The sequence below is a fragment of the Ovis aries genome, chromosome 20, assembly GCF_016772045.2.
Source record: "Ovis aries strain OAR_USU_Benz2616 breed Rambouillet chromosome 20, ARS-UI_Ramb_v3.0, whole genome shotgun sequence".
Classification (NCBI taxonomy): Eukaryota; Metazoa; Chordata; class Mammalia; order Artiodactyla; family Bovidae; genus Ovis; species Ovis aries.
Window position 1 is genome coordinate 6,395,238 of NC_056073.1, and position 27,721 is coordinate 6,422,958.

The 27,721-nt window shown below is 37.4% G+C and overlaps 1 protein-coding gene across 50 annotated transcripts in view; it reads right to left on the reverse strand.

Annotated features, from left to right (window-relative positions):
- MLIP (muscular LMNA interacting protein) overlaps positions 1-27,721 on the reverse strand; it is a 297,548-nt gene that overhangs the window by 25,064 nt on the left and 244,763 nt on the right. For 26 of the 50 annotated variants that reach the window (XM_060403032.1, XM_060403051.1, XM_060403046.1 and 23 more), the window contains one exon: positions 12,647-12,853. The exons of 23 other annotated variants lie outside the window; for them this stretch is intronic. In XM_060403032.1, coding sequence (XP_060259015.1) covers positions 12,647-12,853 — 207 coding nt within the window. Of the gene's footprint in view, positions 1-10,810; positions 12,854-27,721 lie in introns of those variants that run through there. One more of the 50 variants, XM_060403047.1, reaches the window with a different exon arrangement.

Here is a 27,721-nt window from a genome sequence, read left to right on the forward strand (position 1 = left end):
AAAGGATAACAAAGCAAATTAAAGGATGAGACCAACAATTAGGTTGAACAATGTGAAACTGGTAAAGCTAACGTTCTTCTAAGTCAAGAACTGTTGAATAATACAATTTCATAGGGATCAATCTCATATATAAGATAGCTGTTTATCTAACCTTTTAATGCTGCTCTTTTTCTTAAACGTCTTTTAAGAAATACATAGTTAACTCTCTTTTAGACACATATATATGTATTGAATGTATATATATATATATATATATATATATATATATACACACACACACACACAAAATACATATATTTTAAAGACTCAATATGAAGATAAATGCCTCCATCAGGAATTTCATTTACTTCAGAGCCCACAGCTGCCCCCTTCCACAGACCATTGCCCTCTGCTGAGAAGAGGGTCCAAATACTGAGTTCCTTGACCCTCTACCCACACCGAGGTCCACAGCCAGGGATGACAGATGAGGGGTATCCAAGGGCAGCTCCTTTGCCTCAAGGGTGGATGACCTTGCAACTTATGGTCCATAGCACTCTCCCTGTGAACTAGGCTATAGCTAGACTGTCTGAGATCATTCTTTGTCTTCTCCCTGCCCTCCCCAATCATGATATACACTCTCCCTTACAGGATGTTTTTCTGGAGAACCACATCCTCAGCAGATCACAAACACCAAACCCCTATCTCAGGCTCCACTGCTAAGAAAACTGGTCTAAGACAGCAAGCAATGGGGATGGGGCAGGTGGCAGCTGAGTGCTGTGAAACACAGAGGGCCCATTTTTCCTTAGTGCCTCCATCTGAACAAGGTGCAAATGAATGCCTATAACATAGAAGCATGGTTCATCGATTCTAAGCGGCCAGTATGTTATTTCACAAGAGTTGTGAAATTAATCTTTCTCCAAATATACTTTTCTTTGCTAAAAATTCCATCCCACCTGCCTTCTACTGCACATCTCTTTTGAATCAGCAAATTATTTTCATGGTGATTTTATTAAAAGTGTTACAATAAAAACCTTCAGCTAGGTATCAGCACATGAGTTGAGAGGGAGAGAGATATAAATGGATTATTCTTCATTTCCTGAAAGAAATGTACAAGTCAATTTCTTGTGACTATATTAAGTACATTTTTAAGTGATAACGGACAATGAGATAACCCAACACACTTCTGGTTTTAAATGCCAGCCTGTTGTTAGGCTTCTACAGTGTTGAGTTGTTCTTTCTGCCCTCTAGTGGAGAATTTAGCAAAACACTGACTACGATTAATACTTTCTTTTTCAGAACCACCAACTACTCATTGGCATTCTTTGTTTTAATGTTAAAAGTCCAATTAATTTGCTTTTAGCCATTTTAAACAGGATATTCTTTATGAACATACTATGCGAACTAATCCATTTCAAAGACAATTTGGCACAGGCCAACAGGGCTCAGGTTTTAGTTTCCTGAAAAATCTCAAAACATTAAAAACCAATTTTGAGTTTATAGAGCTTTTCCACCTATTCCACCCACCTCAAAGGTTTTCTCTTCTACAGAATCTTAATAGTTATCCAATTCCCATTAACTCCAAAAGTTGTCAGAGAAATTTTAGAATTAAGCAACACGGTTTATCTTCCTGATGATAGAAAATAAATTACCTTCGGTTATTCAGACAGAAGGATCTCTAATTATGTAGAAAGGACACAAACAGACATTATTAATGGGGAGGATAAAAAGAGGTTTTGCTTCCAAAAGTCAAGGTGACTTTTTCCAGTAGCTATAGCTACCTCAGTGAATTTTTCAGTTTTAGGAAAACAGCGGCTTTCTTAGCCTTTAACTTTGTAACTGTGGCTGCCTAAGAAGGTTGGAGCCTGGGATAAAATATGAAAGTGTACGTGGTTCATGATGAACCCAGCCTCTAGCAATCACTCACGTCAACCCATGGGTGTGCCCACAGCCATCTTTAGTCTTCAGTTTCCTCATCCAGAAACTGAAGGAAGTCACGTGGTCTCAGTGGTTACTTAGTTCCTGTCCTGACATCTACATCCCGCCATCTAACTAAAAGAAAGCCTGTGACTCCAGAGCAGAGGCATCCAAGAACATGGTAATGTGGCTTCTTTGACAGATTATTTTGTGTGTCTGTTGTGGGGGAGGGGGTGGAAATTTCCTAAAAATAAAAACTACCAGTCAAGTACCAGCTGTTAAGCTAATTCTGTAGAATCCTGTACACATCATTTACACTTTCTGAGCGTTGGTTTTTCATATGTAAAATAAAGGGGATAAAATCTACTTTATGATTGTTTTGAAATTTAAATAAAATATTGTTTATAAGGGAAGCAGCCTATAGTCTATGTTTGGTAAATATCAGTTCCTTTCACACAGAATCTTGGAGACACCTCCTCTCACAAGTTCAGATGAGCCCCCACACAGGACGCAGAGCTGTCTGGCAGTATTACCTCTTGCTAACTTCAAACCATACTTCTGATTCCACCGGTTTCCTCAACACTCTGGCCTGCTTTCATTTTCTCGAGCTTTCCCTATTTCTTTTCTTTCCCATCTGGAAACCATCCCCACACTGTTCCCTCTGCTTGGATGTCCAGATTGGACCCAATTTTCTTTACAAACCTTAAATGAAAAATCATTTCCTCACTAAATATTGCCCGATTCATCAGATGGGATCAGGATCACTGTTCTGTGCACTCATAACTACTTGTCATCTGTGTGGCAGTTGTCACACTGATCATTTATGATGTTTTTTTTTTTTGCTTGTTTAATTTCTGCGTTTCCCCAAATAGAACAGAGGTGCCTGACAAAGGCCCTTGCTTCCCAATGCACGAGCAGCACAGACACAGTGCTTTGCAAATAAGAGCTACTCAATATATCTTTATGAAATGAATATAGCACACTTTGTCAACTGCCAGACTCCAGGGTTCTCAGACTTTGTGTTATAATAAAAAAAGTTTCAAGGTCTGTGCTCTTTGTTAGTCTTGGAGAATTAGGCTAGAAGCTGGACAAGGATTTTGTAACCTTGAACCCAATCACATAACTTAGGGTTCATTTTCTCCTTCTAAAGCTATGCCCAATTGTAAACTACTTATCTCAAAGAAATGCTGCTTTATTCTTGAAATGTATTCATAAAAGATTTTTTACATCTTTAGATCTAAATATTGAGAGCTTACATTAGAAAAGCAAGTTTTTATTTCAAAGCCCCCTCAGTCTTTGAATCAGTTGGTAAAAGACAGAATTACTTTAATTTTTCCCTTCTCCAGCTGAGCCATAATCTGCTTTAATTTCGGTTGATTGATTTCTGTTAAAATATCAAAAGAAACCTCAGGAAAAAAATCTCATTTCAGTGGAGCTACTAAAATATTTAATGCATGTTGGAAATATGCCTTTAATATTAATACTTTAAATTACTGAATTTCTGTAGATTCACAGGGTCAGTTCTCTGAGTAGCTATGCAATGATTATGCCCGTTAAGATATTCTCAATCCCATGGTAAAAATATAAATTTTACTAATGAATTAAATTTGAAAATTAAGATATAGGAGATAAAACTGGGGAAAAAGAAACAAATGAGAAAAGTCAACATTTATAGGGTGAAATATCCAAGAGGAAAGAAGGGATAGTCGTATCTGGGAAGGCTAAACCCTGTGCCCTTGACTCATCCTGTATGTAAAAGTTTCTTTCCTTCCTTTGTCTTCCTACCTCATTCAAATTCCTGTGCCAACCCCCCAATAATCCATAATATGAGAACAAAAGTCAACAGAATCTAATGGCACCAAAGAGTTGACAATTACAATTGGCTTTTTCCCCCACTCCTGTTTCTAATACTGTGTACTTCTGATTCATAATCCATCTTCTAGGTAAATTCTTCACTATTCTATTAATAATAGACATCTCACCCTTGGCTTATTGTAAGTGGAGTGATCCTTTACATAAAGAAGACAAATAATGGATGGAATTGAGCTGAAAACACCTCCATTTTGCTCACTGAAGTCTCACTTTTTCATCACAGACAAGTTATATTTCCTTTTTATTCTTAACCTATAATATCAGCAGCAGCTGCTTGGAAAACAGCCTAATAAAAATGGATGAGTAAATATTCCTTTGACATATCATAAGGATAAAATACATTTCAAGTAAAATGCTTCATCTTTCTTAGCAAAAATGTAATTCTAATATAAAGCATTGCTATATTGTAAAATCTCTTTTTATGAAAAAGGCACTTTAATTTCTTAAAAAAATTAAATTATAAAAAACTGCATATTGTCAGTTGTGGTATTTTTTTTCTTTCAAAGAGAAATGACTTTTAATAATTGAAGTAGCTCACTGGGAAAAAAATATTTGTAACTTGGATTCAATAAGTCCAAGAATACTGGATATATAAACACTCAATCCAACTGTAAATATTCCAAGCACATGGGGATAATTTTGACTAAGAACTCAAGCTTACATTTTACAACCTACTCTAATTAGAAGAAAAATTCTGTGACTTATGTTAGTATATACACTATTTAACAGTTGTGTTTCCTTTAACTTACTAGAGGTTATGAGAAAAAATCAATTATAATCAAACACTTGCAAAAATGTCAGTATAAACAGGTTTTCCTTCTAAAGTTATTTTTCTTATTGAAGTTCATTTACTTGTTGACTCATTACAGAATTTAAAAAGCAAAAGAGGAAAATGTTGCTATCATAGAGGAAGCATAAAATTTTCAATGGAGCCGAAACTTTAAGATCACTCAATTCAGTGGAATTTCTGAGTTTAGAAGTTTCAACTGAGTCCCATTAATCTGTATTTTTCTAAGATCTTTAGGTAATTCCAATACAATCAGCCCAGGTGATCTCTGAGAGTAAAAGTTTTGGAACCAATCCCAATACTGTATTATTACAGCTGAGAAAAAAAAGAAAACGACAGGAAAAGAGTGAAGCCTGTGGCACAATAGCATCTCTATAAATTTAATTATAAATACACAAAATAATAATGCAATTTTGAAAGAAAATATACTAGCAACAACAGTGTAGCTGCCAAGGGGAAGAAGGAAAGCAAAGTGAAAAATTAAAATGAGACAGAATACACATGTGAATAAATTTTGAAGGATAAAAGTACTGAATAGATCGTAATAAAAGGAAAAAGTCAATTTTAGATAAGAGTAAGGTCCTACTAGCTACGCTGATGGATTGTTTCTTTACTCCAGCACCAGAATTCTACAAATAGGCAGCACGCTGAAAACATATAAAACTGTGTACTTAAGGTGAAATGTGAAAGCTGCATGTATCAGTTGATCATGGTAACAGTTCTAAGCTAGAGATTGTATTTCTATTGCTATTTTATAGGTAAGAAACTAAAGCATATGTTTAAATTATTTTTCCAAATATAAGCATAAAGCAATTCATTTATTCTACAAAATTGTCAGCGACTGATGTCTTTATTATAGAGTCTGAAGACAAACCTTAAGCTGGTCTTCACCATAAATACACCCACTGATCCGGAGCAGGCAATGGCAACCCACTCCAGTGTTCTTGCCTGGAGAATCCCAGGGACGAGGGAGCCTGGTGGGCTGCCATCTATGGGGTCTCACAGAGTCGGACACAACTGACGTGACTTAGAAGCAGCAGGAGCGTACCCACTGATCAAGTCAAGACACTTCTGCTAATGAGAAGGCTCAGTAAAAATAACTGAAATCACATCATTTAAAAATATTTATTATTGACTAAAATGGTTTGTTACATTAATATACCTGTAAAATATTGACTTTCAAAAAACTTTAAATGAAATATTTTTTTAATGGAAAACACATCAGTATGCTTTAAAAATAAAAAAGATGAATGTTTATCCCACAGAGAGGTTAATGCTTTCTTGTCTCTGTGGGAAACCTTTAAGTCTAGCAATGGTGTCAGCAACCCAGGGGTCTGAAGCAGGAGTCAGAGTGGGAGTGGGCATGACCTTGGGGAGACAGGAGTGAGTAGTGAGATCTTAAAGTTCCCTGCCCCAGAGCTGAACCTGGGAAGCCTGGGTGAAAACCAGGAATCCTAACCACTACTCCACCAAGGAATAGTGGCTGGAATAGAGCCACTCTTGCTCTTGTTCCTCTTGAAAATAAGACTTTCTAGGATACAGAGCTGTAAAAACAGGCACAAATCTGATGATGAGAGGCACAGCTCAGTCATCTCTGCATGGGAGGACATGCAGAGAAGCAGTTTATTTATTTAAGACAGAGGCGAGGCAGAAACACACACCCAGAGAAGAGTGCGGGCATCCTCCTGAATGAGGAGGGGGAAGAAGATACTTACATCACCATTTATCTGTCACTTATATCAGGCAGTTCCTGGCCCTTGTTTTCCCCTAGCCAATCATCTTGCTTCATTTCCCACATCTGACCTGGTCCAGGGCCCTCTCGGACAAGGATGTGCATATTTTAGCCAAGATGGATTCCACGGCAGGGGGTCGCTAGGAGATTCACAGTGTCTATTATGGAAAAGCAGCCCCTCTTTTTTTTTGACCCCCAAGGAACTTTTCCACACATGTGCAGTTAGGGAAGTCTCCTTGACCCTAAGAATGACAGATGTGGTCATCTTATCTCTTACTCCAGCAGAACTCAGCTCCTGCCATGAACTTTTTCCTTGAAGTATCCAGGGAAAACAAATCTCCAATGTACTCAGTTTGACAAATTCTAGCTGCTCAGCCATGGAGTCAATCTACTTCCCACCTCAGTCATGGCTGGGAAGAGTATTCTGGACAGGAAGAAAAGAGGTAGAAGATGAATAACTAACCCTCTTCTGCTCCGAAGGGAAAGCTACAGTGGAAGGATACGCCAGAGATAAGCACTGGAATATTCAAATTGAAAGTGCTGGAACCAGCCCTTGCATGGAAAATACAAAACAGAATTTAATGGCAGAGGAACCTATGGGAGGACATGTATGTAAACAAATCAGCTACACTTAGTCCTCCACGGACAAAACCAGGCCAGAAATAACATGGAAAATGGTCACAAACAAGACTCAAAAATTTTTACAAAACTGAAGGTGAAACAAAATGGCTGGACAGTCACACACAGCCCCCTAAATAATCTGATTTTTTTTTAATGACAGAAGATATCCTCAGAATGCCTGTTAATTTTCTCCTGGGGCTTCAAAGCTGTCTTTCTGTCTACAAAAATCATATTCTTCCTTGTAAAATCTCTCCAGCTTTCCCTGTAAATAGAGCCTTCCAGAGTAGGAAATCCCAGCCTTCCTCCTGCCAGCAGATGAGAAAAGCCGTCTGATGGTGACGGCTTAGTTCTGTCTCCTCCCAGCTCTAATCATCGCTGGCATGCATTTGCTTGTTGCTGGTGTAAACTGGCAGAGCAGAGACTCTGGGGAAACAAGGATAAGAAAGAACATCCTGTCGACACAGCCTATGGTTGTGCTAAATGAAAGGTCAAAAACATAGTTGGTGTAAGAAAAGAGGAAAACCCGCACAAGGCCAAGAACTTCAGCTGGAATATGAAAGTGGCCCACAAGAGTTGGAATTCTGGGTTGACTTAAAAAGACAGGGCTACCTCAGAGCTTGTGAGAGTGGAAGACAGAATAAATGAGGCAGAGGCTGGAAAATAGATGTTTGGGGGAGCGATAAGCTTTCCACAGATGCACATTAGAGGTATGCAGGTTTTCTCACCTGAGGGTCAAGAAGGTAGCTGAGACCCCAGGGCAGTGCATCAGTGGGGCCAGAGAAGAGTCTTTCTAAATGAACTGAATTCTCAAAAATAGAGGGTGGGGAGCATTAGACCCAGATATAAAAGATGTGCTGTGAGTGGGTCATTTTTAGCTTTGCAGATAAACATTTTTAAATGCATTGCAAGATGGAGGAAAAAATGGCCAAATGACTCTAGATGAGAGACAATTTTAAAACTGACTTGGAGGTCACAACAGAATTTTAGAGAGTAGGCAAATTCACAAATACGGACTCTTGCAGAGTTCCTACGGCAAAGGAGGCATGAACAGAAGAGGAGAGGAGAATATGCGGAGGCTGTGAGCTGATGGTTCTGAGACCTGCTCCTAGCATGTAAGTAACAGTGTTTTCCAATGCATGCTATAGAGGTTCAGGAGTACTGACCTAGAGCCAAGCAGGTCATGCTGTGCAGGTGAAGAAAGAAGGATGCAGTAATGCATTATAGGATTGACGGTCATGGACCGACAGGACTGCAGACACCCTGTGGATTCCAGCATCCACATTCAGGTGCGGATGATCAGAGGTCTCCCGCCTCCACATACCATTCCATTCAAGGCTCTCCGTAAGCTCACTGGAAACTGGAGGTAGCCCTCAAAAATGGTAGATCCTTAACTGATGTAAATCGTACTGAATGTACCCATAAACCTCTAAATTGACTCAGATTTACCTTCTGCTTAAAATAGAAATAATCTGAAATTTATATCCAAACGTCTTGTGCTCCTAGTGAATAAGTTGGGTCACCTTAGTATTTGTTCATCATTAGCACATATTTGTTGCTCTACTTATAATGTGAAAAATATCATATTAAGCATGTCATGTCCTAGATGGACACTAAAACAATCATAACAAATAAATACATGATAACCTTTAATATGCATGAGATACCTTGGCACAGGCAAAGGTTATAAAAACTGAAAGAAAAAATACTACTTTGAGTGCTAATGCAGGGGGAAACTTCACAGAGGAGGAGGGATCATTTGATTAGGTCATGAAATTTGAAAATGATTTTCATAAGTAAGGTGAAAAGCAGGAAGATATTTTTATATGGGGAGAATGAGTGAGCAAGTTGAATAGCAAGAAATTCCCAAGGCACACCTGGAGGAAAATAGCAGATTAGCTTAAGCAAAGTGGAATACTAATAAAGAGTAGTAAGAGATAAAAGCATGACAGATGTAAGAAGAATCCGTGCAACTTGGTGAATGACCAGCTATGACGACAAAGCAGAAAAAGCAGAATAGGTGAATTAAGCTTCAAGTCTGGGGGCTGAGCATCATGGTATTAATGACAGAAGTAGGGAAGCCAGAACAGAACTGGTGTGAGGTATCATGAGATGATGAGTTTGAGGTGACCACATGACATCCTAGGGGAAATCACAAGTAAGCAGCTGAAGGTATAAATCTGGATCTCAAAGGAAAAACAGAATTGGAAATGTGGATCTGAGGATTGTCAGTACAGCTAAGATCATCCCAGAAGCCTGTGAGTGGGTGAGTGTCAAGTGAGGCAACTACAGACAAGACACAGAGGAAGAAGTGTCCACCAAGAAAATAAAGAAGGAACAGTAAGGGAGTTGAAATGTACATATTGCCCCAACAGCAGAGTGAGGTCGGAGATCCAAGAGTGAATAATCAACAGCGCCGATTGCGACAAGGGATAAAAGAGAAGACTTAGTTAAATTCAGCTGAGTTTGTTGACAAGCAGTTTACCCTTAAGAGAGCAATCGCAGTAGAATGATAAAGGTGAAAGACAAAATGATTTCAAGAATGAATTAAAGAGTGAGAGTAGAGAGGGAGATGAAAATGATGACTACTGACCCCTTTGAGAGAAAGAAAGTCTTGAAATCACTAGGTTTGCAACATTGTGAAAGAAAAGGATGGAAAAGTATTCATTTTAGTTTGTGTTTTGAAGTTTCTGCACTCAAAGAACAGTCCATTGGAAAAAGAACAAATGGAAATGTAAGAAAGTAATGGGAGAGCCTTCACTTTCGCTTTTCACTTTCATGCATTGGAGAAGGAAATGGCAACCCACTCCAGTGTTCTTGCCTGGAAAATTCCAGGGATGGGGGAGCCTGGTGGGCTGCCGTCTATGGGGTCGCACAGAGTCGGACACGACTGAAGCAAGTTAGCCGCAATGGGACTGACAATTCAGGAAGAGCTGAGTCATTGGAAAAGACCCTGATGTTGGGAAAGATTGAAGGCAAAAGAAGAAGAGGGCAGCAGAGGATGAGATGGTTGGATAGGATCACTGACTCAATGGACATGATTCTGAGCAAACTCTAGGAGATGGGGAAGGACAGGGAAGCCTGGTGCTGCGGTCCACAAATCACAAAGAGTCAGACATGACTTCGCAACTGAATAACAGTTAGTAACAAGATCTAACTCTTACATGATCCTCATGTCCCAAGCACTATTCTAAATACTTTACACATACTAGCCCATCTTATCATATTCTAATAAGGTAGGTACTATTATTATCCTCACTTTATAGATGAATAAATGGAGACATTTGGAGGCTATATAATGTACCCTATATCACCACCTGGAAAGAATGGTATCAAGAAATGAACTCGGATGGACTGATTGAAGACATTGCATGCTTATCCACTGGGCTATGTTAGTTACAAGGGTTAAAGAAGGAAGTAAGAGTAATGACTCCCTTCATGAGGTAGAGGAAAGAGAGGATATACTGGTATAACCAAGATAAAAGGGAAAGTGCCTGAACATCACCATATGTGATAGGATGTCATATAACATTCACCATATGAACTTATGAAAGTAGGAGAAGAGATCAGGGATTAGCGTAAAGATTTAGGGCAAGAGAGGAGCACACACGACAGATGCAACAGAAGAATAAAACCTGTCAAACATTTTTCTGTAGCTACAGTTGATATAGAAGCCCCAAAGATAGCTATGTAAGGTCAAGTTCAGTGTGGATCTCTGGGAAAGGGTGGGAAGGTTTGAGTTTGGAGATAAAGCTAGCAGGTAAGGCTAAAAGTGAAGCCTGGGAATGATGTTAGGATATTGAAGAGAAGTTAATTTAAATGACTATGTTTTACAATTCCAGACAAGTTATTCCATTTAGTACACTGTTGGCCATTACAATACAAGTTTAGTAAACACAAAGGTCAAATTGAATAATCCATATACATTTTAATATGAGCAATTAAAATATCAGACTAAGCAATTGAATATTCCATCAAGAAATGCTAACATTATTATTATTATTATTTCAGATGTGAATGTTTCTTTACTCAATATCAACAAATCTCAGACATTGAAAGACAAAATCTATTGTGAAGTTTTTATACAATGAAAATAGTTGTCCAGCCTCAAATGGCTGTGATATATTTTTCTTCACAGGCAGACCAAGAAAAGGCTAAACCATGGATGAAATACTGACTTTATCTTTGCTGCATGTCTCCAGGAAACACTACCAAAATGTCAAAGGAAGAACTATTTGGAGCAATTGATATCTATAAAATACAATTATAATCCTATGATACTCATCGATGACATTATAAGGAAATGGTATGTTATCAAAATATTAACTTCAATAGCTAAATGAATTTCATAGATGTTGGCTAGTATTAAAATAGGGAGAATTTAAAGCAATATAAAATCATTTAAAAATATTATACTGTCCATGAAATACTTTTTCTAGGCCAAGAGTTAGAAGCAACATAAGGTCATACAAATGCCATCCTGAACTTAGCCTAAAAACACTTTGCAGAAAATGATTACTTTTTAAAAATTTGTCACTTTTTCCATAAGTTTTTAAAGTTGATATGTTGTATTTTCATTTCTTATTTAGTTCAAGAACTTTTCTTTCTCTTTCTCTTGTTTTTTTTAGCCACGTGGCATGTGGGATCTTAGTTCCCCAACCAGGGATTGAACTTGCTCACCCTGCAAAGGAAGCTCAGATCCTCAACCACAGGACTGCCAGGGGAGTCCCAGAAATGAATACTTTAAAATTTTAATTCAGGGTTGACCATTCAATCATGATAAATGCTATTAAACATAAAAAGCAAAATTTTCCTCATAATTGTGCTCACTTTTTGGATGATTTTTTGGTGTTTAGATTGGATTGATGAACAGTTGTTTTTTTTTAATGCTTTAGGGTTCAAGGAATGTTAGTCAACTGCATATACTCTGGAACATATGGTCTTGATTGATTTCCAATTATAGAGGCATATTTCATTAAATATAGAGATTTTGCAAAATGAATGCTTTAAAACAAGATTTTGAATTTAAAAATAATTTAACTGCTGATTGCTTTTGACTAGTCAATTCTTTTAGAAAAGTTTCAAAATCTGAGAGCCTGTGCTAGCCAGGACGTCCTTATGGTAATGCTCAGAAGAGCAAAGGATGCTTATACATAAGCCCCTTGTGTTACTGGCTGCTTGCTTCTAATAGAATATTCATGATTACATTCCAAAGCCAACTATAAAATTTTTGCTTTGTTAAAAATATATTTTAGATACTGAACACCTCATTATTTGTTACATGTCTCACCACTATACATTATGAGGCAAATAGATTCATTTTAAAATAAAATATCAATATTATATTACAGATATCCATAGAAATTCTAAGTATTCCATTGCACACTGACTGCAATTATAAATGCTTCCTCATCAAGGCACTGTCATTTTGAGATGTTTTTAAGAACTTTGAACTGAGACTAGAAGATAAATTAATAATGGCCTCTTGTCAGGCTTTGAAGCATGTCTTGGGATTTCCACTTTGGGATTACAGCATGAAACAATAAGCAATGCGAATCAGGAAATGACTCTGAAAGGAAACAAATATTTCACACTTTCCCAAGGTTAATTATTATCTTTTTGTAAGGACATGTGCCTTCCCACAAATATTTAATATTCTTAATATACTTCAATATTTGCAATATATGTTTTCTCTGCATTTAAAAGTTAACCATGAAGAAGTTCAGAGCATGGGGCATTCTCACCTTATTATATGCGTTGTGACTAAACAAGGTGTGGGAATTCTCCTGTTCATCACTCAGGGAGAAGGAAGACAAGTGACTGAAAGGTCCGGGGGTAAGACAGTCAGCATGCGGGCGGGTCTGTGGTCGCAGTAGGGACTTAGCAGTAGGATGGAGTCTAGTCTGATATAAAGGATGGAGAGAAACAGGCTTGGGAGGGACAGGCACATCCTGGGAAGAAGAAAGGCATAAAGAGGATGTTAGTGGGCAAAAGTCATGCTTACTGGAAACTGAGTCTAAGTACTATTGATGCTGGGCTTCCCTGGTGGCTCAGATGGTAAAGAATCTGCCTGAAATGCAGGAGACCTAGATTTGATCTCTGGCTTGGGAAGATCAACTAAAAGGGAATGGCTACCTATTCCAGTATTTTTGCCTGGAAAATCCCTTAGACAGAGGGGCCTGGCCAGCTACAGTCCATGGGGTCACAAAGAGTCAGACAAGACCGAGTGACTAACACATACACACTATGGACACTGCATCAGAATATTTTACTAGCAGGAAGTAAATCTCTCCTTACACTTTGGATCCTCACAAGACTCCTGCTTTTACAGTGCATTGTCTATCTCTTCCAGTACTTTCTGTAGCTTGCCCACCTCCAGCCTCTCCTGCAGAACTGAACTAGTATCTGCAGTGACTCCTGACGGGACCACATTTGTTTAAGGACAGAACTCATCCCAAAGGTGGGAAGATGGGACTAAAGTTTCTAATGAAGAGGTAAGAGTGGAATTTAACTTAAAAGTACTTGTGATTTGGTCTGGAAGAAGCTGGGGGAAGAAAGTGGGAGGGCATCATAGAGAATATCGACTCATGATTTAAGCCATAGTGCCATCAGTTTCTGGGTTGGGCTGAGTATGAGGAAGAAATCAGAGAGAGGTGAGTCTAGAAAGAATAAACGAAGATGTTCATTCCAGGAAGTGTGTTATTTTGGGAAGAAACTGGACAGCAAACAGATAAGTTCAACTGTAGAGGAGAGAGGCAATGAGGTTTTAACTAACGAGGGTCTTTCCACCTCTGGAAAGGGATGCCTGTGGAAGTCTTGAAGGAAGTAAGACTAGTAGGTGAGACCTTCAATTATGTGAAAGGAACAAAAAAAAAAAAAAAAAAAACACCATGGGGGGAGGTCTCAAGCTTACAAAGAAAACTCAAAAGAAGGGCCTATATACATATTTATCATAAAAGAAAAGGGTTACTAATTGCAGATCTTTTTTAAGCACCTCTTATATTCCTGAAATTTTTACTGTAACATAATAAATTGACAGTGATTATCCTACAATAAAATTACTTAGGGCATAAACCTTATAAAATGAAATCTGTTTTATTCACTTTTGTAACTTCAGCATCAAGCATAACGCCTAATGGAGCAGATGTTCAATGCAATAATGACTAAATTTTCAAAAGAATATGATATATTCAAAGAGGTCAAGAATGCATTCAACTATTTCATTATTTTTCAGTTCTATAAGCAATAAATGAATGTATTTGGCTGTGTGAAATGGAAATTTAGCACAAAATAACGCACATTACTCAAAATGACATTCAGCTAAACAGGAAAATTCAACTTTTAAAAAACTATTCAATTAATATTATTTTCTGTTAGCCAAATTGATTTTGTCAAAATCATGATTGATTAAGTCCTAATTGGTTTTCTAAAATTTATGCTGAATCTGTTTGTTTTATCAGAAGATGCCTCCTGCAATGGGGTCAACCTTACTTTAAAAACTTACTTCAAAACATACTTTAAAAATATTTAAGCAAATTAATCACCCTGATACCAAAACCAGACAAAGACAACACAAGAAAAGAAAACTACAGGGCAATATTACTGATGAACATAGATGTAAAATCTTCAACAAAATTTTAGCAAACAGAATTCAGCAACACATCAAAAAGTTCATACAGCATGATCAAGTTGGGTTTATTCCAGGGATGCAAGGATTCTTCAGTATATGCAAATCAATTTATGTGATATACCATATTAACAAATTGAAAGATAAAAACCATATGATCATCTCAATTGATGCAGAAAAAGCCTTTGACAAAATTCAGCACCTATTTATGATTAAAACTCTTCAAAAAATGAGCATGGAAGGAGCCAACCTCAACATAGTAAAGGCCATATATGATAAGCCGACAGCAAACATTATTCTCAATGGTGAAAAACTAAAAGTATTCACCCTAAGATTAGGAACATGACAAGGGTGTCCACTTTTGCCACTATTATTCAACATGGTTCTGGAAGTCCTAGCTACAGCAATCAGAGAAGAAAAAGAAATCAAAGGAATCCAGATTGGAAAAGAAGAAGTAAAGCTCTCACTGTTTGCAGATGACATGATACTGTACATAGAAAACCCTAAAGATAGTATCAAAAAATTACTAGAGCTAATCAGTGAATTTAGCAAGGTTGCAAGATACAAAATCAATATACAGAAATCACTTTCATTTCCATATACTAACAATGAGAAATCAGAAAGAGATATTAAGGAATCAATCCCATGCACCATTGCAACAAAAAGAATTAAATATCTAGGAATAAACTTACCTAAGGAGACAAAAGAACTGTACACAGAAAATTATAAGACACTAATGAAAGAAATCAAAGATGACATAAACAGATGGAGAGATACTCCATGTTCCTGGGTAGGAAGAATCAATATTGTGAAAATGACTATACTACCAAATGCAATCTACAGATTCAATGTGATCCTATCAAATTACCAATGCCATTTTTCACAGAAGTAGAACAAAAAAATCTCACAATTCATACGGAAACACAAAAGACCCTGAATAGCCAAAGCAGTCTTGAGAAAGAAGTCTGGAGCTTGAGGCATCAACCTTCCTGACTTCAGATTATACTACAAAGCTATAGTCATCAAGACAATATGGTACGGACACAAAAACAGAAATATAGACCAATGGAAAAAGATAGAAAGCCCAGAAATAAATCCATGCACCTATGGGCACCTTATTTTTGACAAAAGAGGCAAGAATATACAATGGGGCAAAGACAGCCTCTTCAATAAATGGTGCTGGGAAAACTGGAGAGCTACACATAAAAGAATGAAATGAGAACACTTCCTAACACCATACACAAAGATAAACTCAAAACGGATTAAAGGCCTAAATGTAAGACCAGAAACTAGAAAACTCTTAGAGGAAAACATAGGCAGAAGACTAGAGGACATAAATCAAAGCAAGATCCTCTATGACCTACCTCCTAGAGTAATGGAAATAAAAACAAAAGGAAACAAGTGAGACTTAATTAAACTTAAAAGCTTTTGCACAGCAAAGGAAACTTATTATAGGCAAGGTGAAAAGACAATCCTCAGAATGGGAGAAAATAATAGCAAATAAAACAACTGACAAAGAATCAATTTCCAAAATATACAAGCAGCTCATACAACTCGATGCCAGAAAAACAAACAACCCAATCAACAGTGGGAAAAAGACCTAAACAGACAGTTCTCCAAAGAAGACATACAGATGGCTAATAAACACTTGAAAAGGTGCTCAACATTGCTCATTACTGGAGAAATGCAAATCAAATCTACAATGAGATATCACCTCACACCAGTCAGAATGGCTTATTAGTTTCTGTTTTTTTACCTCGTGTTTATTTTAAATATCAAACAAATACAAATCTACATTTCACTTCACATACACAGAATATAAGATACATCTATTAAAAAGAAGCAATCTATACACAGTGTTCTGAATCTTTTTTTTTTTTTTTTTTTCCATTTGACTATAGTTTGGGGACATTTCAGTACATGAAAGCTATGGATAACATTACTGAGTTATCTCACTGGTTATAACCATTCAGTGCTTCTCTGGGAAGTCCCAGGTATATAACCTAAAACGCCAAATCAACTAGGACTGTCATAAATTTAGCTCTTCTTTGCCAGTTTGTACAATTTTCAGGATTTTCTTTTGTCTAATCCCATTGGCTAATGCCTCCAACATTATTATTGTTAAATAACAGTCATGTTAATGTGCAATTTTAATGGGAGTCTTGTAGTACTTGCCCACTAAAGGTGGCTTTTAGATTAAAATGTATTCTAATTACGTTTTATTTCTCAATCAACTGTTTCATTATTTTATCAACTAATTACATTCCTTAATTGATATGAAAAGTGGTTAATATGAAAATTGAGTAGAAAGCACAAAGAATAATTGTGTAAGAAAAAGTCAGCATTGTTGTTGATGATTGACAGTGCCTAGGAAAAGAGAAACTACACAGGCTCTGGTTTATAGTCTGGGTTCAGCTTTTTTTCCTTGAAAGCTTGCTTAATTTATTTTATTGAAGTAGAGTTAAAAATTTTCTTCCAAGGACTATTTTAAGTATGTCTGATAAGTTATAATAGATGATTATCTCATTATCTTTTTTCAGGTATAAATTTTATATTTAATTTCTTCTTTAGTCAAATAATTTGCTGAAAAGCAAATTTTTCAATATATATCTGACAGGGATTTTGTGTTTCTACATTTGTTATTAATTTTATCAGAGAAATTTCTCTACTATTTTTTTCTTGGCAATTAATATTTTTATTGAGGTATATTTTATCAACAATGTTATACAAATTTTAGATATACAACATGATGAATTTTTAAATATTATTCTCCATTTACAGTTACTATATAATATTGGCTATATTTTGTTGCAGGATACAGTTGAACTACATATGTATTAATTCAATTTACTTAAGAGGATCTATCTTTACCTAGTTTCCTATATAATCTATCATAACCTGGAAAGTGAGATCTTTATCACCAACATATTTTCACTTTTTCTCACCTTATGTCTTGCCTTTGCCTTATGAGTGTTGATGCTATATTCTGATGTTTAGATACCCTAATGATTGTATCTTCCATGTGAATTTTATCTTTTAGCATATAAAAGGGTCTTATTTGTCTTATTTAAGGAAATTGTATTTAAGAGCCTCTTGATGAAAGTGGAAGAGGAGAGTGAAAAGGCTGGCTCAAAACTCAACATTCAAAAAACTAAGAACATTGCATCTGGTCCAATTATTTAATGACAAATAGACGGGGAAACAATGGAAACAGTGACAGACTTTATTTTCTTGGGCTCCAGAATCATTATAGATGGTGACTGTAGCCATGAAATTAAAAGTCTTACTCCTTGGAATACAAACTATGACAAGCCTAGACAACATATTAAAAAGCAGAGACATTACTTTACTGACAAAGGGTATAGTCAAAGCTATGGTTTTTCCAGTAGTCATGTATTGATGTGAGAGTTGGACCATAAAGAAAGCTGAGCACTGAAGAATTGATGCTTTTGAACTGGGTTGTTGCAGAAGATTCTTGAGAGTCCCTTGGACTGCAAGGATATCAAACCAGTTCCTGAATATTCACTGGAAGGACTGTGCTGAAGCTGAAGCTCCAATACTTTGGCCATCTGATGCAAAGAACTGATTCATTGGAAAAGACCCTGATGCTGGGAAAGACTGAAGGTGGAAGGAGAAGGGGACGACAGAGGATGAGATGGTTGGATGGCATCACCGACCCAATGGACATGAATTTGAGTAAGCTCTGGGAGTTGGTGATGGACAGGGAAGCCTGGCGTGCTGCAGTCCATGGGGTCCCAAAGAGTTGAACACATCTGAGCAATGAACTGAACTGCAGGAAATTTTGGCCAGGAGTCAACCTTCCCAATATGAAGATTATAATCTCTCCTTCTTTGGTTTGTAGCACCTAAAACAAAACTTTGTCATCCTCAACTCTTCTCATTCACTGGGTTTTACAGTCCCAGCTTCTGTTTGTTATCCAATCTGACAGGCTTTTCTTTTCCCTTTATAAAAATTTCATTTATCTCCACATTAAATGAATCTTTCCTGGACTGTAAGTTTTTGCAAGAGGTTCATATGAGGAAGGGACAGTTACCTGGGATTGTCTTTGTGCTCCAAAGATACAGGCTTTGGGGTGTGAGTCTCTTTAGCCTTTATTTTTCCTTAAATAATGAAGACTGTCATCTGTACAGTATTTTATGTGGCAACTTATCTGTGTTCAGGCTGCCACAGAGACAGCCTCCTACAAATGTGACTTGCTCTGTGATTCACTGTATAGCCTCACCTCTTCTACATCCCAGAACAAATCAGGTCAGGGATCTCCTGTTACCAACACGTGCACCCATGCGAAGACAAGTGGGTGGGGTTTGCATATTCAGGGATATTCCACACACTCAAGAGGGTGTTTACTGACTGTAACCTTACTCCATTTCCTCCCAAATTCACATCTGCTCACACCTGGCACTGATCTTAGCATCCTTTAGTTGTCGCCTCACTGTTTTTTGTTTGTTCGTGTCTCCCCCTTTTTGCTTCCAGATGATATCAATGATAAAATGTGATCAAATGTGATTCATGGCTAACTTGATAGTTGTCATAGTCAAGAACCTCCTTTACAGTTTTGAAAAACACTCATAATGCATCATGAACTTTTTAAAACAGTTCGCCATAAGGAGATAACTTGAACAACTCTGGATGAGCCAAAATATTTTCTTGGTTCTTCTCTATACCATTATTGTAAATTATGTAAATACCTTTTATATCCATGTCCCTATATTCCTATTCCTATATAAAGGAGTCTTTACTATATGTGTAAAATCATATGCATATATGTAATATATGTAGTGTGTATGTGTATCTACATCTTCCTTTTCATCATAGCTTATCTACGAATATTTATATAATTTGCAACCTCATAACACAGTCCATTTTATATATATATACTCCATTGCTGATTATACCGTCACAGCTTTTTCAAAGAACAATGATTTCATTAAAGGCACTTATTTTAGAAAATAAAATATATTCTGACTTAATTTTCCTTTAAGTATTTCATATTTAGAACACAGATGCTATAATGAGAATATTTTTACATTTATACTTTGATCCAGCTGCATAATAAAACTCCAGTATAATGTAATTTGCTCATAACTTTTTCAAACATTCAGACGTGTTTTCTATGCATTTTCTAAAGGCATTTGATACAAAGGAGTAAATTTCAGTTCCTCATTCTTTTGTTTTCTGTGTGTCGTATTACGTTTGCTGCAGTAGGAAAAAATACATATCCCCAATGAAATTGGATTTTTAATTTCTTCCTTTATTAAGGTTCTTTAGAAAAGATTTTGTCATTTACTTAAAGAAAACTTTAATACTTAGTGCTCCTTGCCTTTAAACTAGCAAGCTCTGGCAGTTGGTGATAGACAGGAAAGCCAGGCATTCTGCAGTCCATGGGGTCGCAAAGAGTCAGACACAACTGAGTGACTGAACTGAACTGAACTGCCTTTAAACATTCCTGAAAATTGCACAGCATCTCCAAGTCCTAGATGCCTACTTTGTAAATGCCTTACTGATTATGATGCCAGAATACAATTATTATTTAAAATTAAAAGCAAAAACTATAAGCTGAGAGCTAGGTATGCTAATAATTAAATAGTTACAAAACAAATACAAACTCACAGACAGAGGACAGACTTGCGGTTTCCAAGGGAGAGGGGGTGGAGAAGGGATAGACTGAGAGTTTGGGCTTAGCAGACACAAATTCTTATATATATATTGAATCACTAAACAACAAGGTCCTACTGTTTATAGATTAGGGAACTGTATTCAATATCCTATGAATGGAAAAAAATATGAAAAAGAATTCAGTGTATAACTGAATCACTTTGCGGTATTCCAGAAATTAATACAACACTGCAAATCGACTATACTTCAATCAAATTTTAAAATATGATGAAAGCAGATATAAAATCTTATTTCAAATATTAACATACATTAGGGAATCTAGAGAAATGGTATTTATGAATCTGTTTGCAGGGCAGAAACAGAGACGCAGACATAGAGAACAATCTTGTGCACACAGCGAAGGAAGGGAAGGATGGGACAAACTGAGAGAGTAGTGTTGACATATATACACACTACCACGTGTAAAACAGACGGCTAGTGGGAAGCTGCTGGATAACACAGTGAACCCAGCCTGATGCTCGGTGATGTCCTAGAGGGGTGGGATTGGGGGCGGGTGGGAGGAAGGCTCAGAAGGAGGGAAGATGTATATACTTATGGCTGACTCGTGCTGTTGAACAGCAGAAACCAACACAACATTGTAAAGAAATTATTTTCCAATTAAAAATAAAAATTAAAAAAATTAATAATTTCACATTTGACGTCAGTTCAGTTCAGTCGCTCAGTCATGTCCGACTCTTTGTGACCCCATGAATTGCAGCACGCCAGGCCTCCCTGTCCATCATCAACTCCCGGAGTTTACTCAAACTCACGTCCATCGAGTCGGTGGCCATCCAGCCATCTCATCCTCTGTCGTCCCCTTCTCCTCCTGCCCTCAATGTTTCCTAGAATCAGGGTCTTTTCAAATGAATCAGCTCTCTGCATCAGGTGGCCGAAGTATTGGAGTTTGAGCTTCAACATCAGTCCCTCCAATGAACACCCAGGACTGATCTCCTTTAGGATGGACTGGTTGGATCTCCTTGCACAGAAGAACTGTACAAAAAAGATCTTCATGACCCAGATAATCATGATGGTGTGATCACTCACCTAGAACCAGACATCCTGGAATGTGAAGTCAAGTGAGCCTTAGGAAGCATCACTATGAACAAAGCTAGTGGAGGTGATGGAATTCCAATTGAGCTATTTCAAATTTGGCCTACTTCTTGTAAAATTCCAGTAGGTTATCAGTGTTTATAACTTATATTTATGGCTGATAGCAGGCTTATCCTAGACCTAGGTGTTATATGACCTCTGGTCACTTCTTATTGTTTCTTATTCATTTTCTGTATGAATAGTGGTATAGTCAATCTAGATTATTTTGTAGAAGTTATTAAAATAAAGGTATTTGCTTACTGTATGAAGAATATTTATTTTAAAATAGTTGAAATGATAAATCTTGTGTCCAGTTGGGCACACAAACTGCAATAAAAGCTAGCTGAGGACTTTCTATCCATTCCACAAAGCTGGAGAGCCCTGATCCTCGCCTGGGAAATCTCACTTAGGATATACATGAATTGCAAGTGTCCAACATCCAGTCCTACAAAAGAGACTAATGTAAAGCCACATACATCAACAAAGCTTAAAATCTTTCTTACTCTTAGAGAACAAACTTATGGTTGCCCGGGGGGGAAAGAATGGTGGGGAGAGATAGTTGGGGAGTTTAGTATCGACATGTACACACTGCTGTATTTAAAATGAATAACCAGCAAGATCCTACTCTATAGCACAGAGAACTCTGCCCAATGTTATGTGGTAGCCTGGGTGGGAGGAGGGTTTGGGGGAAAATGGATACACATATACCCACCTGAAACTATCACAACATTGTTAATCAGCTATACCTCAATACAAAAAAAAAAGCAAAAAAAAAAAAAAAACTCTTTCTTACTGTTTTTGGTAAGGAGCCAACTTTTACTGTGAATGCCTAGATACTGTATTTTGGAGGCTTTGCAAACCTTATATTCTGTCACAATTACTCCTATGATATCATGAAAGCAGCTTCAGATAATACATAAATGAACAGATGTGACCGTGTGCCACTGAAACTATATAGAAGTAGAAGGGGATCAGATTTGATGCATAGGCCATAGCTCCTAAACCTAAAGGTTTTTAAAAAACAGGCATTAATAAAATATTTATTATGTCCAGCCTGCACCCTAGCTCCCTTCCAGTGAATTATCTTGATGTTGGTACCTTTTTCTTTGGAGATCACTATTCTGGACGATTCCTGACAATGAACATCATTCTACTCTGATTTAGCATTAAATAGATGAATCTCATAAGGTTCTAGTGTTTGAGGGAAGAACGAGAACCATAAAATTCTCTTGTATATGTTTCTATTGCAAGATATGTAAACATAGTAATTTTCCTAAAATCCATACAGTGTTTTTCACTTGAGAATTTTCTTTTTCAACATAAAATTACATAGAACACCTTTTTCAAATTAAGCTTTATTTAAGAGGCTGGGTTTTAAAAATGAATTATGTTATAATACCCTGCAAAACTCCAAGAACACAAGAAGTTATGAAGCAAATAATATCTTTGTTCATTAGAGAAAAATTACCAAACATGCAGTGAATAAATTCATTTAGCTGCGTTTGTTAAAAGAACTACAGCGCCTGCAGAATTAGATACTGACAAAGGCATCCATAAAATAATGCTATAGCAATACCTAATACATTCATCACTCTACAAAAAGCCCACTTTCTATTTAGCCATCAAGTCAAATTGTTCAACTGCAAAAGTTGTTTCCATTTGTTTAATACCAAAGGGCATTGGAAGGCATATGGACTCTTCTCATTAAAGCTGGCACATCTAAGGCTCTTTTGTTCCATTCTGGTTTTCAAAAGTTACTTCCTTTCCTGTTGTTTGGTAATGAAGGGTGAAAATCACTTTCCCCTTGCTTCTGCTTCCCCTCTGCACCCTCACATAGCTATCTGTGCCTGTGGGAACTCAGAGCACCACCAGGGGAAATTATGAGAGCCTTTAACTCCATCTTCTTTTTCTTCTTCCCACCTCTTTGGGAAAACAACACTTGTTTTTAAATGCAGCACTTATTTTCAGCTTTTCCTGCCTGCCTGAAGCCTAGAACAATTTAAAATCAGAGGGACAGCATTTCTGCTATAGTTTTAATTCCAAACAGCAGTGTTCATAAAGGCAAGGACAATTACAATGTATTTCTTAAAGAGTGCCTCCTTCAGCCAAAGATGTATCAACATTTTAAAGATATGATCACAGAGACTCCAAATTACTAGGAAGAGATTCAAATCATTGATAGTTCACTACAATCAGTCCAAAATAGATTAGTTCTCTTAATTTTGAACATATGGCATAACTTCTTATCAACTGCAATTTTGAAGCATCCATATGCGTTTAAGCAGACATGCTTAAAGCACACATCTATTTCAGGTCCTGATTTGAACCAAAAAATTTAAAGTTGTGAAATATGAAAAAGGTAACATATGCTTAGCTATCTCAAATTCTCTATTTTAAAAGAAGTTTTTTAAGGATTAAAACATAATTTTGAAGATAGAATTTGTATTATTTAGTGTTGAAAGTTTGTAGTTAGCTGAAAGCAAGTTTCACAGAGCAGATAACATAGATAAGTGAAAGTGTTAGCTGCTTAGTTGCGTCCAACTCTTTGTGACTCCGTGGAGTATATCCCACCAGGCTCCTGTGTCCAGGCAAGAATACTGGAGTGGATTTTCATGCCCTTCTTTAGGAGATCTTCCCAATCCAGGGATTGAACCTGGGTCTCCCACATTGCAGCCAAATTCCCTAGTGGCAAGCCCTGGAGAAGGAAATGGCTTCCCTGGAGAAGAAACTCCCGTATTCTTTTTTTATTTTTTATTGTAAATTTATTTATTTTATAATTGAAGGATAACTGTTTTACAGAATTGTGTTGGTTTCTGCCAAACATCAACATGAATCCACTCCAGTATTCTTGCCTGGAGAATTCCATGGACAAAGAAGTGGTGGGCTATATACACCCCATGGGGTCACAAAGAGTCAGGCGTGACTGAGCGACTTTCACTTCACTTTACTTCTTTACTGTTGAAGCCACCAGTGAAGCCCCTTAAACATAAATAAACATGAAGACATTTGATAGAGACATGCTCATGGAAAAAGAAAGAGGAAGTATTTTATAATCAAGCACAGTGGACACCAGAGAATGAAAACGCTGAGTTTTATGTTTTTCTATACATATAGTTCAGTTCTCACCCCCATCCTGACCTGGAAGTTTTGGGGGGAAAGGCACAATATAAGGTGAATAAGTTAGAAAGTAACAAAAGAGGCTTCTCTGACTTCCTACTAAAGTGTCAGCAAATACATATTCTTCATGATGGGAAGAAAGAAGAGAAAGTATTTGCTGACACTTTAGTAGGAAGTCAATTCCTTTCTTCCAAAATTATAGTACTTCTAGAAGTACTATAAACAGTAAACATTTAGAAAAGTGTATTCCCTTTAAAGTGCCCAGAGTTCTTTCACAGTGACTAGGGGGACTTTCCTGGCAGTCCAGCGGTTAACAATCTGGGCTTCTACTGCAAAGGGCCCAGGTTCAATCCCTAGTAGGGAAACTAGGATCCCACATGCTGCATGGACAGGCCAAACACATTTTTTAAAAAGTCATAAACGAGCATGAGTATGTGTACCATTAGAAATGAGATTAGTAGTCCCAGCTTTCAAGGACAAAACTGAAGTTCAGAAAGTTGACTGATATTCCCAAGATCACACCAAGCCCTTCTTCCTTGCTTGCCTTCTGTCACGTTTCTCTCCTCTGTAGGAAGCAGGAAAGTCACTGCTGGAGCAGTGAAAGTGAAAGTCGCTCCTTCATGTCCGACTCTTTGCGACCCCATGGAACTCTCCAGGCCAGAACACTGGAGTGGGTGGCCTTACCCTTCTCCAGGGGATTTTCCCAACCCAGGGATCGACCCCAGGTCTCCCGTATTGCAGGCGGATTCTTTACCAGCTGAACCACCAGGGAAGCCCAGTAGTCTCCAGTAACCAACCAACCCTCCAGTCACGGTAGGGTCCCTTAATAGATAAGGAAACACCAGGCCATGGTGTGTGTAGCCTGAGTATGAGATCAACAGTCAGAGGGAGAAAGTGCAGAGGGCTGCAGAGAAGGTTAAGAGTAGCAGGAAGGAGACAGAGATTAAGGTTCAGATATTTACAAACCACTAGAATCTAAGCACAAAGGGGATAGGGATATTCTGCCCTGTTTCCTGAGAAGTCATCCAGGTTTTTTACATAGCCTGGCACAAACATAAATGACTGGAAGCTAAGAGGAAACAGAGGGAAGTGAGTGTGGAGAGAAGCAGCAAAATCATCCATCAGGAAATCACGGCAAGGACCACATACCAGCGGTTACTGTCCACCCCTTTCTGCTCTGTAGGTCTGCACTCCATGGCCCTTCCACCAACCTGGGCAGCTAGGGCTTAATACCATCCTCATATCTAAGGGTAGGATTTGGATGGTAACAGTTACGACTGAATTTCAAAGAGAAATTTGGTACATTTCACATATAAGAACCATTAGAGGTAGCCTTCATATTGTATGTTAACAAAGTGTTACAATTTTAAAGAAAAATGATCTTGCAATTTTTAATATCCTGTGGTTTTGTTCCTTTGGATCTATTATTGTTTTACCAAGAACCTTAAGTGAAAACATTGAGGTTCAGGAACAAAATTGTGTTTCCTGTACAGAGCTGTGTCACCTAGTCCAGCATCACCTTTTAGAGAGATTTAGAAAACCAAAAATTATACCCCAAGTTCACTGCAAGGATTATCCCAGAGTCTTCTGTGGTTATGAAACAAAGGAATTAAAGTATGGTATCTTCTGTATTTAAAGAATGCAGAAATGGGAAATTCAGATATGGCAAAGACTTACAAAAACATCTTCACTTTCATTATAGAAACATTGTTATTTAAATTTTAGTCTGCCTACTTGGCCTTCCTATTCAGGATGTTTGCAAAGGTAATAGCTGTCAAGTTTGCAAATGGAAAAAAGATAAGTAGCCAATACCAGGACCCCAATAAAGGCTGTTATATGTTTGTGTTTTTTATAGGAACACACACATATATAAACATATGTATATAGACATGCATGCGTGCTAAGTCACTAAAGTCATGTCTGACTCTGTGTGACCCTATGGACTTCAGCCCGCCAGGCTCTTCCATCCATGGGATTCTCCAGGCAAGAAAACTGGAGTGCGTTGCTGTGCCCACCTCTGTATACATATATATTTAAATTTAATTTGAAAAATATATCATTTCTCCCCCCCACCCCCAGGGATTTTAGTTTAAGGAAAAGCAAAACAAAACTATAGTTATTAAAAGTGAAATAATGACTCTGAATCATATTGATGGTTTCTTAATACTCCACACATAGGAAGTAAATAGGATTTTTTTAAGTAAATTCCAAATAAAAGTTTACCTACCCTAAATTGCTCAATCAAAAAGAAAAAAAAAATCAAAGTAAGCTCTCTGGAGATGGGTATTATTTGTCATGATTTTGACCTAGATAGTAAATTAAAAGATTTTCCATCTCTCTAGAGTTATGACCTGATTAATACGTCATCTTTTTTTTCCCCTGGTTTTTGGATCACCTAAGGATGTGAAACCTCAGAAGCATCCCAATAATATTTAAAGGCATGAACACAAAATTTCAAAGTAAGGAGGTACCTTCAAAACTACTTCATACAACACCCTCATTTGCAGATGTATAATTAAATTCAGGAGCAGGAATGACTTAGTCCAACTTAGTCTGATGCTAATGTTTTAACAGTTACCATCAGACTGCCTGACTTTTTTGAATTTCTCTTTTAGTTAATTGTCCTGACACCTAATAATTGGGGAAATATAAGAGAGAGGAATGTTTAGGAAAGTAGGGAAGCTATAATCTTGCTAACAAAGCTAGAGCCAATGCAAATGCATGTCCCTTGTCAAACAGGGCTATCATTAGGAGTAGAGGCTCCAGGAATGTGGAAAATTTCATAAATGGAGGCTTGTTCACCTCCTCTGTGTCAATCAAATAGGAATAATTTCTTAGTTCAAACACACACAAAAGTCGCCTAACCGATGTTGGTTGAACAGAAATGTCCCTGGCATGGGTAGCATTAAGCATCATTAATCATAAAATTCTTGGAACTGGAAGGGAGACAAGAGATGGGCTAGTCTAGGCCCTCTCAGCTCTTGTACTAGTGACATTTGGAGCAGGATAAGTCTCTGCCCTGGGGGACCGTTCTGGACACTGCTGGCATGTTCAGCAGCTTCCCTGGCCTCTAGCCACTGCATGCCAGTAGCACCCCAAGCTCCAGGCAAGATAATAATGGCTGGGGCAATTCATACCAGATGAGAGCCACTGCCCAGTCTAGTTCCCTCTCTTCGTCAGTCAGGCTCAGAGTTCACAAATGCACTGGGTAGAACTGGCTAACCACACAATCACAAATAGAACAAACACTTCAGAGCTCTTTCCACAAAACCAAGCTGCCCTAGTTCCCCTTTGGTTCAGTTATACATCA